The sequence below is a fragment of the Apteryx mantelli genome, chromosome 19, assembly GCF_036417845.1.
Source record: "Apteryx mantelli isolate bAptMan1 chromosome 19, bAptMan1.hap1, whole genome shotgun sequence".
Classification (NCBI taxonomy): domain Eukaryota; kingdom Metazoa; phylum Chordata; class Aves; order Apterygiformes; family Apterygidae; genus Apteryx; species Apteryx mantelli.
The window spans coordinates 14,460,206-14,473,607 of NC_089996.1; the positions used below are offsets into that span (position 1 = coordinate 14,460,206).

General features: G+C 48.4%; 1 protein-coding gene across 1 annotated transcript in view; it reads right to left on the reverse strand.

Annotated features, from left to right (window-relative positions):
* RGS9 (regulator of G protein signaling 9) overlaps positions 1-13,402 on the reverse strand; it is a 37,377-nt gene that overhangs the window by 3,054 nt on the left and 20,921 nt on the right. The window contains exons 10-18 of the mRNA XM_067308135.1: positions 13,141-13,170; positions 12,374-12,435; positions 9,888-10,001; positions 8,794-8,909; positions 8,213-8,300; positions 7,308-7,446; positions 6,042-6,127; positions 4,328-4,445; positions 314-672 (exon numbers count right to left, since the gene is read on the reverse strand). Coding sequence (XP_067164236.1) covers positions 314-672; positions 4,328-4,445; positions 6,042-6,127; positions 7,308-7,446; positions 8,213-8,300; positions 8,794-8,909; positions 9,888-10,001; positions 12,374-12,435; positions 13,141-13,170 — 1,112 coding nt within the window. The remainder of the gene's footprint in view (positions 1-313; positions 673-4,327; positions 4,446-6,041; positions 6,128-7,307; positions 7,447-8,212; positions 8,301-8,793; positions 8,910-9,887; positions 10,002-12,373; positions 12,436-13,140; positions 13,171-13,402) is intronic.

The following is a 13,402-nucleotide window of genomic DNA, read 5'->3' on the forward strand; positions in this document are numbered from 1 at the left end:
TCTGGGTCTCCCGTGGCTTCCAAATCATTAAACCGTGTCTGAACCAGAGCTCGGGAGCGAGCACAAACACAGGAGCCCGTGGCGCCGGCGGGAGCGGGGACGAGCCCGCCGGGGCGTGCGGTGGCTGGCCAGCCGCCGCCGTCTGCTCGGGGACCTCGAGCGCACGCCTCGCAGCTAAACCAGACTGTGCCAAAACCCCACTGAATCGGATAAACGGCTCCTCCTGGGAAAGCAAACGAGGCAGCAAGGCCCCGCGCGCTGCAGAGCCGCCCGAAGCGAGGGCAAACGCCTCCGCGGCGGCGAGGGTGCTCACCTGGTCACCTTCCCGGCGTCCTGCGGGAGCCGCTGCTGCCGCTCGTCCAGCGGCTGGACCTTCCCGTGCGGCACGGCCGGGCAGCGGGGCGAGAACGTGGCAAGCACGGGCGACGTCAAGCAGCCCCGCTTCAAGAGCCGCCCCAAGGACAGGGCCGCCCGCGACCTGGCGGGCGCCACCGCCGCGGCGGGGACGGGGATGGCGTCGGGGCCGGCGGCCGCCCGCTGCCCCGCGGTGCTGGCGAGGGCCAGGCTGACGGGCGAGGGGCAGGCGGCGCCGCGGGGCCGGGCGGGTGACGGCGGAGCACCGGTGCCGGCGTACACGGCCGGGTGAGGCAGCGGAGAGGCCGACGGGCAGGGCTGCGGGGAGGAAAAGCAGAGAGGTTGGGTCAGGAAACGCAGCCCCAGGGGCGGCCGGGACCACAGCAGCCTCCACCTTGGGCCTCTCCTCGCCGCGTCCCGCTTGGCTCCTCAGCCAGATGGTGGGGACAGACTTGGGGACACGCCACCTTAGGGGCTGGGGCACGCGACCAGCTCGTAGTGCCATCTCCTGCCAGGCCCCTACACTCAGGGTCAAATCGGACCCAGCTGAGCGCTGGCATTTTTGAAGCTAATCGGTGATGTCCACAAGCAAAAACGCCCCAGGAAGCCTCGGAGCTGCCCACAGGGTTTGAATCCAAGCCCTGGCTTTGGAAGGCCAGACTGGCTTCGGGCTCAAGCTGTGAAATCTGCACCCCCGTGCGACCCCCGAAGCACTGCAGATTCCGTGCGGGAGCCGACATGCCGTGCAGCACTGCTCACCCTCGGACCACGGAGGGGAAGGGGAGAACTGCCGTTCTTTCAAGCAAATGAGGTACAGAGAAGGGACCTGTCCAGAGCCAGGAAGATTGCTGGCCCCACAACACAGACACGCAGGCACCCTCTACCAGCCAGGGCATGAGCGTGGTGATTTGCCCACGGAAAGCACGAGGACCATTCCAACAGGCCTCAGTGAATGCTGTATGGATGAGGCCCCACATGGGACAGACTGATGTAAGAGATCAGCTTGTCTAATCCCTTACAAAGATTAGCTCTAAACACAGTCTGCTCTTCTGGGAACGTATCTTAGTTATGAATGGCCTAACCCTGGTAAGGCCGAAGTACCAACACGCTACGTGCTGCAGTGGCCAAGAAATAGGACAAAACCCCGATGACCCATAACATAAGATGCTACACGCTGCGCTAAAGCCCCCAGTGCCTCTAGCTGGCACAGTGAAGTCCCAGGCTCAGCCAACAAAGCCCTCAGGCCAAGCTGGAGTACAGACTCATCAGCAGAGCACATGGTGCAGGGCCAGGCCTCCCACCCCTTTCCCAAGGATGCACTACCAGCAGAAAAGAAATGAACCCAAGTGTCCAAAGAGGCACATACAGAAAATACACGCATGCATGGCGAAGAGATGACACAGTGAAGGATGAACACATTGAGACGACACAGAGAAGGATGAACTCAGCTCTTTTTTCATTTTCTACATTTATTTTTGTTAGACAGATGAATGCATGGAAGTGATGGCCAAGAAATGAAACAACATACTGCTCTGATTTCCAATGGAAACAAACCATTTCTTGGCTGACACAAAGTTCAGTTCAATTTGTACCATGGTCACACTTCGTACCATGCAACCTTCCTCTTCAGAGGGAACAAGCAGCAAGGGAGCAAGGAGTGGTACGCTGGGTCACACCAGCTCGTTCAGCCCATAAGCAGAACAGAGCCAGTTTCTGCCTGCAAGGGTAGGACTGATCTTTCACAAGCACAGTGACTCCAGAGCACGCAGCATTAACCCATGCAAGTGGGACAACTGTGCAAAGCTGAGATGATTAAAAGAAAAAAAAAAAAAAGGGAAAGAAGTAGATATAAATAACATAAAAAACAAAAGCTACAAACAAAACAAGTGGAATCAGAGCGACTGACTGGAACACACAGATTATTTGCTATTTATATCCCGACTTGATCTTCCCTATGTTATTACATACTAGCAACCCCAGTCTGCCCAGTGCACTGTTCTATGCAAATTCTGAAGAGATTGTACAGTTCACCACATCCAAATAGCTTTAGACCAACCTTGCCAAGCTCCAAGTATCCTTCAGTGCCCTTATCTCGAGGTAGGTTGATGGTGCTCAGTACCCCACATAAATAAGCCTTGAAGTTGCAAGCAGAATTAAAAAAACGTTACAGTCTGAGCCTGCTTCCCTTTATGGCATTGCAAAATTTGCCATTGCTTCCATTGGGAACAAGAGCAGAGACTTAGCAAGCAGGCCTTGACATCAGAGTAAAAGACTCATGCAACATGGTTTCAATTCCTCTAAGAAGATTTATCATCATTAGGTTAAAAGAGGTCACGAAAATCACCTTAGCTCAGCTGTAAAGTGGAGGAGACTAGTTTTGCAGAGATACCAGCTCAGACCATACAGCCCTGATTCCATCTCTGATAATATGCACAGGGAGGGCAAGAATTGCTGTTCAAAGCCGTTAGGGACCTAGCTATCGCTCAACTGTTTCCCTGTTAGTGAGAGGCTGGTCCTATACACCCTGACACCCAGGAGTTCCCCACTTGCATCCAGCTTTCTGTACTTCCCATTTGCTGTAAAATCATCCCAGTAGGAATGATGGATGAACAACACAAACAGAAGGACTTAACAGGTTTCCTGTGCCTTGGTGTTTCCCACCCAGTCCCTCTGCTTCTTCTAAATTCCAGCAAACAAGGAAGCTTTTCTGCCTCCCCACTCCTTTTATTGGGCTTTTTGGGAATCTTCTCATTTCTGGTAATCATGAGCCTGGTGCAGACATACAGGGGCTTCCCAGCAAAGCCTGGAATCTCCCTGAGTTCTTTAACACTAAAGCAGTTGTTTAGGTTTCCTCATTCTAAAGAGCAAAAGAGAAAACACTACTTAAAGTTGAAATCAGTTCTTAATGCCTCTGTCCTGGTTCTTCCTTGCCTCTGGGCTACAAGCCAGTGACAACTGGAACTACCTCACATTAGTTTTTCTTAAACAACATAAAATAGAAGAGCAGGAAAAAGACAAGATGAGTCAGAAAGGATTTGATAAAAGAAACACAAAGCCTTGGCTGCATCTCTGAAGCCCTCCTGCAGGCTCTTGCAAGAGACTATCTAAGCCTGCTCTCTAAGTCTGCACACCTAGGTCATCATGAGGAAGAGTAACAGGGGGAAGAGACCTGATGTTTCTGCTAATTATCTCCAAGGTGAACAGGGAGCTTGGGAGTGTCATTAAAATTGAGGGTCGCCAAAACCTTTGGAAACGCTCATCTCATTGATCTCATGGGAAGTCTTCCCCACTGTTCTGTCTGTGGCTCCTTTGCCTTGTTTAGCAGGTGCGGGATACTTGGAGGGGCGTCAGGGCTGTCCATCTCCGCAGTGAGCTGCCCGAGGTGCAACCCCCGCCCCCCCAAGAGGACATACGCCCACACTGTCCCACTTCAAGGCGGGCTGCCTCACTCTGCTCCCAGTGAGGTCATCCACCTCTGCTCTGGATAAGGCCGATTTCAACCCAAAGGACTGGGACAGCAGAAGGAGCAGAGTTTTACCCTGCCTTGTGCCATCCCAGCTCCTGGACTGCCAGCAGCAAAGCAGGAGGCAGAGATATGGCTGAGGCACCCAAGCCTCCCGGGGGCTCAGGGCAGCTGGAAAACATCCCCCCTCCGGAGCGCGCAGGGAGGGGAGCCGGGGCCTGCTCCGCGGCTCCTGCCCAGCCAGCGGCCTGGCTCCAGCAGCACTTCCATGCCTGACGTGCCTGGGAAGTGACATCTGCTGCTCCAGACGCCATGGCAACATGCAGCAAGCAGGCTGCTGGCAGAGTGGCCCTGGCAAACATAAAGCAGCACTGACACCTTCAGGAAGGGGAGACGAAGCTCAACACCAGCCTCAGCTTGTCTTTTCCCTGCGCTGTGCCCTGGAGGGCTCAGAGCCTAATTGGGAGGTTCCTTTTGGAGCTGGTTCCTGCGATCCAGCTTGCTCATAACCTGTGTGATGTCCACAGTCGTGGCGGCTTCTTTGGCTTTGGCCTCTTCCTCCAGCTTCCTCAGGATGACGGGGCTAGGGCTGGAGCGGAGGTGGCGGCGTCCAAATGGGAAACTGGAGCTGGGCAGAGAGCGAGAAGGAGAAGCAGCGAGTTACTGAGGGGTAGGAGGGAACCGGAACCTCACACTGTCACTCACTAAGCAACAAGCAATGTCCTGAAATCCCTGAGCATCCAGATGGCCCCAGGCAGAGCAGAATTACCAATTAGAAAAACAGCCCTGTTCAGTTAAATCCCTGAGGCTGTGCATGGGGAGGGCACCTGTCACAGCACCTGCTAATACCTGACCCAGCAGAAGAAAGGCTTCTTATACATGAAACATAGATGTAGTTTGGCATTTTGGCTGACTTTGCTCCGTCTCTCAAAACCTCTCCCCCCAAAAAAACCAGTGAGACCTCCCACAGCCCCTTATCAGAAGGGCATGCTCAGACAGAGATGAACATGCCACTGTCACCACCATACAGACTAGGTGGTTTAAAACAGGGCTCAGTGTCACACATCAGCTGCAGAACTGCTAAGAGAGCAAAGGCAGTCTTGTCCTTGGACCCTAGGGCCAGATGATGACCAGCAGATGACTCCTTTTGTTGTACGCATCTGTAGGTAACACTCAGTGTGAACCTGAACAGCTGTTAACAGTGGAATCTTTCCTGGTGCCCTCAGTAAGCTCAAGACAGGGACCAGGATGGGTGGGGATCTGGTCTCTGTGATACCTGAAAGAATTCCTGCTCTCCACTTCAGCAAAATATTACCAGCAGCAGTGAAAACAAGTGTTAAACAACCTTTGGATGAGGAACTAGAGCTTTAGCTTACCCAGGATGCTGAGTACTGTGTTTCCAGAGCAGACATTGACAAACATGAAGGTAGTCACCAGGGAACAGTCACCATCTGCCAGTGACCTTGTGATGTGCAGCTCAGGGAAAAACTAGCCAAACCACCGGCAAGTCAGCAGGAGGGTTTTTTTTTTTTTCCACTGACTTGAAATGGATGAAGCCAAAGTGTGAAAGTCCATGATTCCTCTTTCTTGCTTGCTAGGTTAAAGAGTGGAAGAGGAACAGAGAGAAGTACTCCACCCAGTTTGGCTCTGACACTGCACATTCAGCTTCAAGAAGCAACTGCAGTTCAAATGGCCTAAATTTGCTATGCAACCCTCATCTTAGTCTGGAAAAAGCTCTTTCAAGCCTGTCCCTTTTAAGGCCTTCTACCTTGTGCCAGCAGTCACTCGCATGTAAGATATTGTTTGTTCCAATTTGGCTGCCTTTCACCATCACTTCCCAGGGGGTGAACAGCTTTGTCCAGGCAGAGCTCAGCAGAATTGATGGAGGACACTGCAGTGGCTCTGCATCTACCCTGGAAGCCTATGTTTCATGGTGGAAGGTCTCCCATGCCCAGTACACACTGCTCTTACTCCTTCCAGGAAAGGAGCAATGATGAATTCAAAAATCACAGACCAGGTAGCCAAGCAATTGCCAAGTACATTCTGATTGCACACAAGTCATTTCCAAAGGGCTTATAAACAGACAGTGAAATCAGTCTCAAAGCAAGGCATCTTCTTAGTGAAAAACCTGTTTTAATTAAGCAAACACCTAAATCATAGTAATTTTGCTGCGCCTTAAGCTGTTTCCATCCTTGCTACAACAATTACATCCAATTTCACTTGCCTTTTTTTGACTGCCTCTTGTGGCACAACAGCCTTGGCCAGCATTTCCTTGTATATTGGAGACTTTAAATAGCGACCATAGGAGTCCTACTAGGAGAAAAAGGAAGACTGGTAGTTATGGGCTGCAAACACCCTTAATAAAATCATCACCAAGTGCAGCTGCTCAGGAGCCAGGGAGGCTGGGAACTGGATAACCTAACCCAGCAGCCCAAGAAACTTTGCATCTTTCAGGTGCACGTGCAGTTATTCAAACCAATACTCTTTCATCTTACTGTAAAATCCCTAAGTTTTTTATCTCATGATAAAGCTTCGCAGGAAAGATCTGAGTCCAGACCAGAGGCATCTCACAGTCATTACAGGGTGAAGCGCTTACATTTCAGGAGCCGAACCTTTCAGCAAATGGCTCAAATCAGTATAGTTCTTTTGCTTTCCGTGTCAGTTTACACCAGCTGCTGCTCTGGCCCACAATGCTCCTTCCTAAGTGTATTTTATATCACTCATAAGGAGGAGTCACAGGTTATTTGTGATCTGATGATCTAATGAAAGCCATGACATTGTTCACTAAGAATATCAATCCCCTGGTAACCATGGCTGCACCAATCAGACCTAAAAAGAAGTGTCCGTCAACATAACCACAGAAAAACGTGTGAAAACACTCAGTAAAACTTATTTCTGAGACATGAGCCATATCTTGTTATGCTCTTGGTACAAAAGTCATGCAGTTAATCAATTTATACTAATTTTCCCAACCACTGCTAAAACACAGTTGTATAACAAGCATCCCACCATGAGGATACCTGATGTAGCATACAGAGTGGTACTTACTGAATAAAGGACACCCCTTAAAAGAGAGCACAGCTGCTATTATACAAAACACTGATACTACAAATGTATAACACTTTCAGGAGCTGAATGAACACTGAGTTAGTGTCACACCAGTCCTGGAGGTAAGAAGCAGCATCATCTCAGTTTTACATTCAGGAAGTTAGAAAATTTGTTCAAGTCATGGATGAGCTGGTGACCAAGCTGATATTAAGAAATCAGGACTTCCAGCACACAGCTAACCTTCATTACCTTGGGGCATGCTGCGTTAGGGGGAAGGAGAAGCTGCAAAGTACAAAGGCCTGAACCAGCGCTTGCTTAACTCAGCAAATTTCAGGGATTTTCAAACAAAGGCCACTTGCAAGTAACACTGATAGCTCACACAGGCCTGGGAAGGCCCGGAGAACACGGAATCCCCCTGAGGCTTTGGAAACAAACAACAAACCTTTTTCATCAGCATGTAAATATGGGTCTGAGCAGCATCTAAAACATAACGATGAGGGTGCTTGAGACCTCTGACAGTGATGCCCATTGTTGTGCCATCAATGTTAATCCAGCGCCTTGCTCCTGGAGCCAGGAAGAGCCTGCAACCAAGAAAAAACAACACTACAGTTCAAAGCAGAACTCCTGGAGATTCTTCTGTCTACGGAAGAAACAACAACTCCCAGCTGGAATTTGCCACCATACCCTAGGGCAGTCCATCATCTCTTCCACAGAGTAAGCTGAGGTATGACATGCAGTCACTTCCTCTTGCAGCATAACACACATTATAAACCATGTTCTGGCCCACTGGAGGCCAAACAAGACTCTAGTGCCTTCACAAAGTACCTCCTCTGAAGATCTCAAAGTACATCACCTCCATGAACTAATGATCTTCTCGTCTGTAGGAAGCTTGGGCAGAGGACGATTCTTAGACTTTTCACACTCAAAGTCGATGCCATGTATTAGCTGCTCTTCAGTAGTCTTGCCCCAAGGTAGATCCCAGTGAAATATGAATGATTCCTTAAATTACCTGTATTTATCCACTTATGATTTGCTTGTGCATGCAAGCCTTGTCGCAGTCCCCAGATCTTTGGTATTCCACTCCTGTATTTAAACTACAGTCTAAGTCCTCTCCTTTACAAGATTTAAGCGTAACAGTGGAAAAGAGGAGAATAAAGTCATTTATATAACAAAAAGTTTACGCTTTCATCTTCAAAATGTTCCCTTCCTACATGGGGACATAGCACAGCCACACTTGGCAGCTTACAAAGAAAAGCCTCAGGAATAAATTTGGAGAATGGAGATGTGTGAAGGAGGAAGTGGGGCTCATTTAGAATGAGTTTAGAAATTAAAAGCTTTCATACTTACTTGTAAATTTCTTCTGCTTTTTCTTTGACTTTGGATTGGTCTCCATACTTGAGATCCTCACAGGCTTCCCAGAAACTCAAATTCTCTCCTGCACAGCAAGGACTCAGTTAGGAATGAGAAAAACTCAATTCCATTTGTTAACTCCTAAGCTGAATATGTTTGATTTGGTGTGTATTGGCTCCAATTCAGAGCATCTCCAATTGTTACACCCACCCTGAAGATCTCCTTGGGACTGAAGGAAGAAACAGCTTTCTGCTGCTCTCTGCTCAGGGGCAAATGACACCTGTCAAAGCATATGAATTCAGCCACAGTTCCAGCTTGTCTGGGAACATCCCCCTTGCACAAGGAGTGCTCTGCCGCTGTATTTTGTGTCCTGCGCCACTAGGTGGTATTGCAGGCACTGACTGCACAGCCAACTCCTCCAGAATCACTTCTGCTCACTTTGCTTTGTGACTTTGTCATTGTCTCAGCTCACAGTACCTATTGTAAAGATGTGGATTTCCACTACTGTTCTACCTCAGCTGCACAGTGTCCTTCAGCGTGGCCTAGTCAGAGGGAAGAGAGACACACAGCAGACTCACCGCTGAACTCCTTCTTCAGGAAGAGCTGGAAGCTCTGCCGACCTTTTGGGTCTCTTATCAGCTCACTGAAATTAAAGGCCCATCGCTCCACACGCATTCTGGTGGGGATTTCCACTCTGCAAAGGTTTAACACAAACAGCACTGCCAGTTTCACATGGCCCATCTAATTGGCATATTAATTAAAACCAGAGTGTCCTTTACCAGAACGCCAGGAGATTTCTCTGTGCTGTTTTCCAGAATGCTGTAATAGGCTCCGGAAGTCAGCCCACTAAGTGATAATTAAACAACCTGGTACATGGTGAGATCAGGATTTACCTTGTGTTTGTACTGCTCTCACAATGCTCTCCCAGCTTTGCAGGAGGTTTGACTCAGCACCATTCTGGAGGCAGCAGTGGTTGTAGCCCAGGGCTTAGCTTCTCATAAATGCACACTGTGATGGTATCCTTCAGGGCTGTCTAACGGGACATTATCACCAACTCAAATGAGAACCAGTACTATGCTGTATACATTTATCCTAGAGGTGCCATTCTATAATTATCACCTAATATCTGAATGGAGATCCAAGGGAGACCTCACAGAAGGGATGGATAGTCAGTATGTATCTGAATCCCAGACTCTCTCCTAAGAATGCACCCTGAAGCGTGTGCAAGGACCAATAGTTGAAAACTCTGTATTGCTATACCATTGGCAGTGCATGAGTTAATAAGGTTAAAGCTAAGCCAAGCAGCTACAACCAAGCATAACTGGTCATATTCCACCCCTGTGCCAGTAAGAGTCAACCGCACTCATCCAAGGGGAGGATTAGGCCCACTCAGCAGCTGCTAAGTGCATAATCTCACAATGAGTTTGGGGATTCCCATAATGTTAAGGAAGGCTCCACTTCAAGAGGAAGAGGATAATGCTACAAGTCCAGCACAGAGCATTCCCAAGAGATCATTTCCTTGGCATGGCCAAGCTATGTCAGAAGGAGAACGCTTCCCGACTCATGATCAGAGGCTGGGCATCATGGCAAGATCAATGCTTCCCCTTTCTGATTTCTATCAGTATAAAGTTCAGTGTAAAACACAAGATGGTGAGAGAATATAAATACATACAGTTTTGCATTGAGGTCCCAGAACTCAGGGTCATCTGTTATCCAGGGGTTGCTGGGGAGACATCCTGACAGAATAGGATCATTGGAGAGGAACTGCTCAGAGTACTTCACAAGCCTGCAAGTAAATTCAACAAAATCAAAATATTAATTTGCAAGCAGAATTGCAGCCAGCCCCATTATAACCCCAAATAAATGGTTACATGGACTGTGGGAATCTTCAGAGGGGGCAGCCATATTAGAACTGGGATCTGGAATGTGGCCCCCAGGCTTACAACAAAAACTGATTAATTAGCACGGTTCATTTTTTTCCCCATTTCTCATCAAACAGTCTCACAGTTATCTTTCAAAGTGGTGATTTTGGCAGCTCAGTGCTAAGAGATAGAAGACACTCTTCCATCACCCTCCTTTTGCCTCTTTGAACCAAGGAAGTGGGACTAAGCCCCCAAAAGGCTTCTGTCTCCTTCTCCAGCCAACAGGTTAGACTGACAAAGGCCTGCCCCTATGCTGTGTTGTGCCACCCATTACAGAAAGGAAAGTGCCAGAGAAAAGGGAAGCAAACATTGTATTCAACTGGATTGGGTTCTCCTTAGCCTTCCCCCTGGGCTTGGGAGAGGCCAGCAAACCCCAGGAGAGGCAAAGTAGTGCTGAGAGCACATCCTGGCCTCCCCTTTCCTCCATATACCTACTATACAGCTCGTTCCTCTGCAAATGAATCTGAAAAGGGCTTGGCATGAAATGAAAATCTCTCTGTCCTAGCAGGAACCAGATAGACAAACACCTCTCCTACCTTCTGAGTTGGCCAGACTAGTAATTACAATCAATTTCACTAATGTCCTGGAATTTTAGTTTTCTCCTCCCCTTTTCATTCTTGAAAAAAAAATTCATCTGCTTTGTGTTTAAAATTCATTCCAGGCCAAACTGCTTTAATGTTTTCAAAGCTGGGAGAGCACTGTCCAAAGGTTTGTTGCTAACAGGCATCTTGGCAGAGATCCTGCAGTTATACAATGCTACTGCACAAAGCATACCACAGGTTTGGCATAGAAGTGCTTGATCCTATCTTCTCAGTGGAAATGCCAAGGCATTCAGCACCTGCATAATTCACTCCAATCCATATATTCTAATCAAGTTACAAATCTGTCAGCTCAGATAACATTGCTCTGTCCTTTTAATGATTAGTGCTTTGCAGCTCCTCCTAAATCAATGCAATGCTCTGATGCATGCACACTATCTAGTTGCTGATCCTACCCTAATCAATAATAATTAGATTTGGACCCAATCCCACAGTTGAGATAGAGATCCAAATTTGCCAAGGATTTTTGGACCTAGGGACTGGGTGCTACATATTAGCAAGACAAGGGCTAATATATGAAAAGCTCCATTGCCAGAAAGTTAAGCATCACAAAATTCCTGGAAGTTAGCAAAGACTCTCCCCAGCTCCAGCTCACCATTTGGGAAACTGAGGTGAGGAGAGTTTTAAGGGACCTGGGAGTCAGTGACAGACAAGGGAGCAGAATTCTTGGTGCCTCACAAGTTGTGATCCTCACCACAAGAAGTGTTGCTTCCCCCAACTCTGCCTCCATTCATCCACAACCATCTTCTCCCAGCTCACAGGCCTGAGCACCTTATTTATCTCAGATTTGATATAAGTCACTGGCGGGCAGTAACTACATACACAAAACAGATGGAGGGTGCAGACTGCACCTCTGGGCAACTGTCCAGCACATAAAATTCCAGGCAAGAAATGCCTGTGGTGAACGCAGCAAACAGGCTAACGCTACGACTGGGAGCTTTGCACTTACCTGGCTACATCAAGAATCTGATCAGGGAATGCTCCCCCGAAAAGAGGAATTGCTAATTAGTCGCTTGGACTTTCATGGGGACTCATGCGTTCCTTCATAACACAGAACAGTCAGAGACTTCACCAGCTCTGCTGCCTTCAAGAGTCCATCACCACCCAAGCAAGAACACCCACTGGGGCTGAATCCAGCCAAGCAGGCTTGGGACCAGAGACCAAGAGGGTCAGTCAGTCTGTGTGTCTGTCTGCACTGGCTGCTCATCCAGCACAGGCAAAAGATGGACATGCTGCTGCATCCTAGCAAGATGGCCCCAATAGAGCTGCTTTTCCAGACTGCAGAGCTGTGTTGGGTCCCAAGCCCCACTGCTCAGCCCTGATCAGCTAAAATGCCTCGTGATTTCAAAGGGAATTTCAACCGAGAGGGCGATGCTGTTCTACAGACATTCATAGCAAAGCTCCCCTTAGCTCCAAGGAAGCTGTCATGGGCTGAGACTCTGACCCCTCCTCTGCATTATGCGTTCTGGCCCAGGGAACACGCAGCCTGGAGAGCCAGCACACAACACTGTGTGTGGCCACCATATCAATTCCCATGAGTGAGTCACCAGCTCCCAGAAGACACAGCTTAATCATCTCATTAAGAGATGAGCACTGAAGGCTAATTAACATGTGGACAGACAGAAGTCAGGACTTACCCTTCCAGGGAGACAGAAGATTTCACTCTGGACTTCATGATGGCCTGCTGATAGTACATGATCTGAGAGGGATCAGATATATCCACAGTTAGGAGGAGAGAGACAGGAGGTGAGAGAACATGGCCATCTCTGTCTGAACCTCAGTCACTCCCTCTCCCAGTCTGTCAAGCTAGCTACAACACAGACCACTTCCTCCCCAATTACTGGAAGTCCAAAGAATCACAAAATCCCTGAACTATCTTGGCAAAATGGCTATTTTCACTGAGGTTATTGCACATATCAGAAAAGCATTTTACAATGTGCAAGTAATTAACACGAGCTCCCTAAGCTGTGTAACTGGACAATAGCAACCGCATCACTTCTGTCCCCACACCATGACTCTAGCCACATACAAATGTTCTGGGAGATTTAGCATGTAATTATCATCGATCCTTGGCTGTCTCTATACTGAGGCCATTGGATGCATCTCCTATGACTTTTCTACCACTAATTTAGATCTACTGAATCTTAGCCCTGGTGCCTGTCCCTGCTTGAGCCTTCCCATCACCAGGACGGCTGCTGCCTGTTTGTAACGGGAAGTGCCAAGGCAGGAAGCATCCTGAAAACACACTGACTGCAAACTCCATGGAGCAGAGTCTCTGCCAGCCAAACCCAGGTGTTTTTAAAAGAGCTTGTTCCCTGCAAAGGGGGCTTTGAGCCCCAATGCGATGCTGATATAAGCAATAGAGGTAGGATGAACACCCAGAAATGAGGGAAGAACCATTTACCTCTCTCCTATAAACATCCATAGTTTTTTTCTGTAAAATAAAGAAACAAAAACCATTAAGTTGGGGTAGGTGCTTTCACCCACTTCTTTTGAGAAATGAAACACCATAGCAGGGCTGCCATTGTGCAGCCTTCTCCAATTAATTCTCATTGCAATTAAAATCAAACACAGCAAGCTCAACTAATCAGGGTATCATCAAAGTTAAAAGCATCCACACACCGTAAATGGTTCCATTAGCTGTATTTACTGTTTAGCATTGCCTC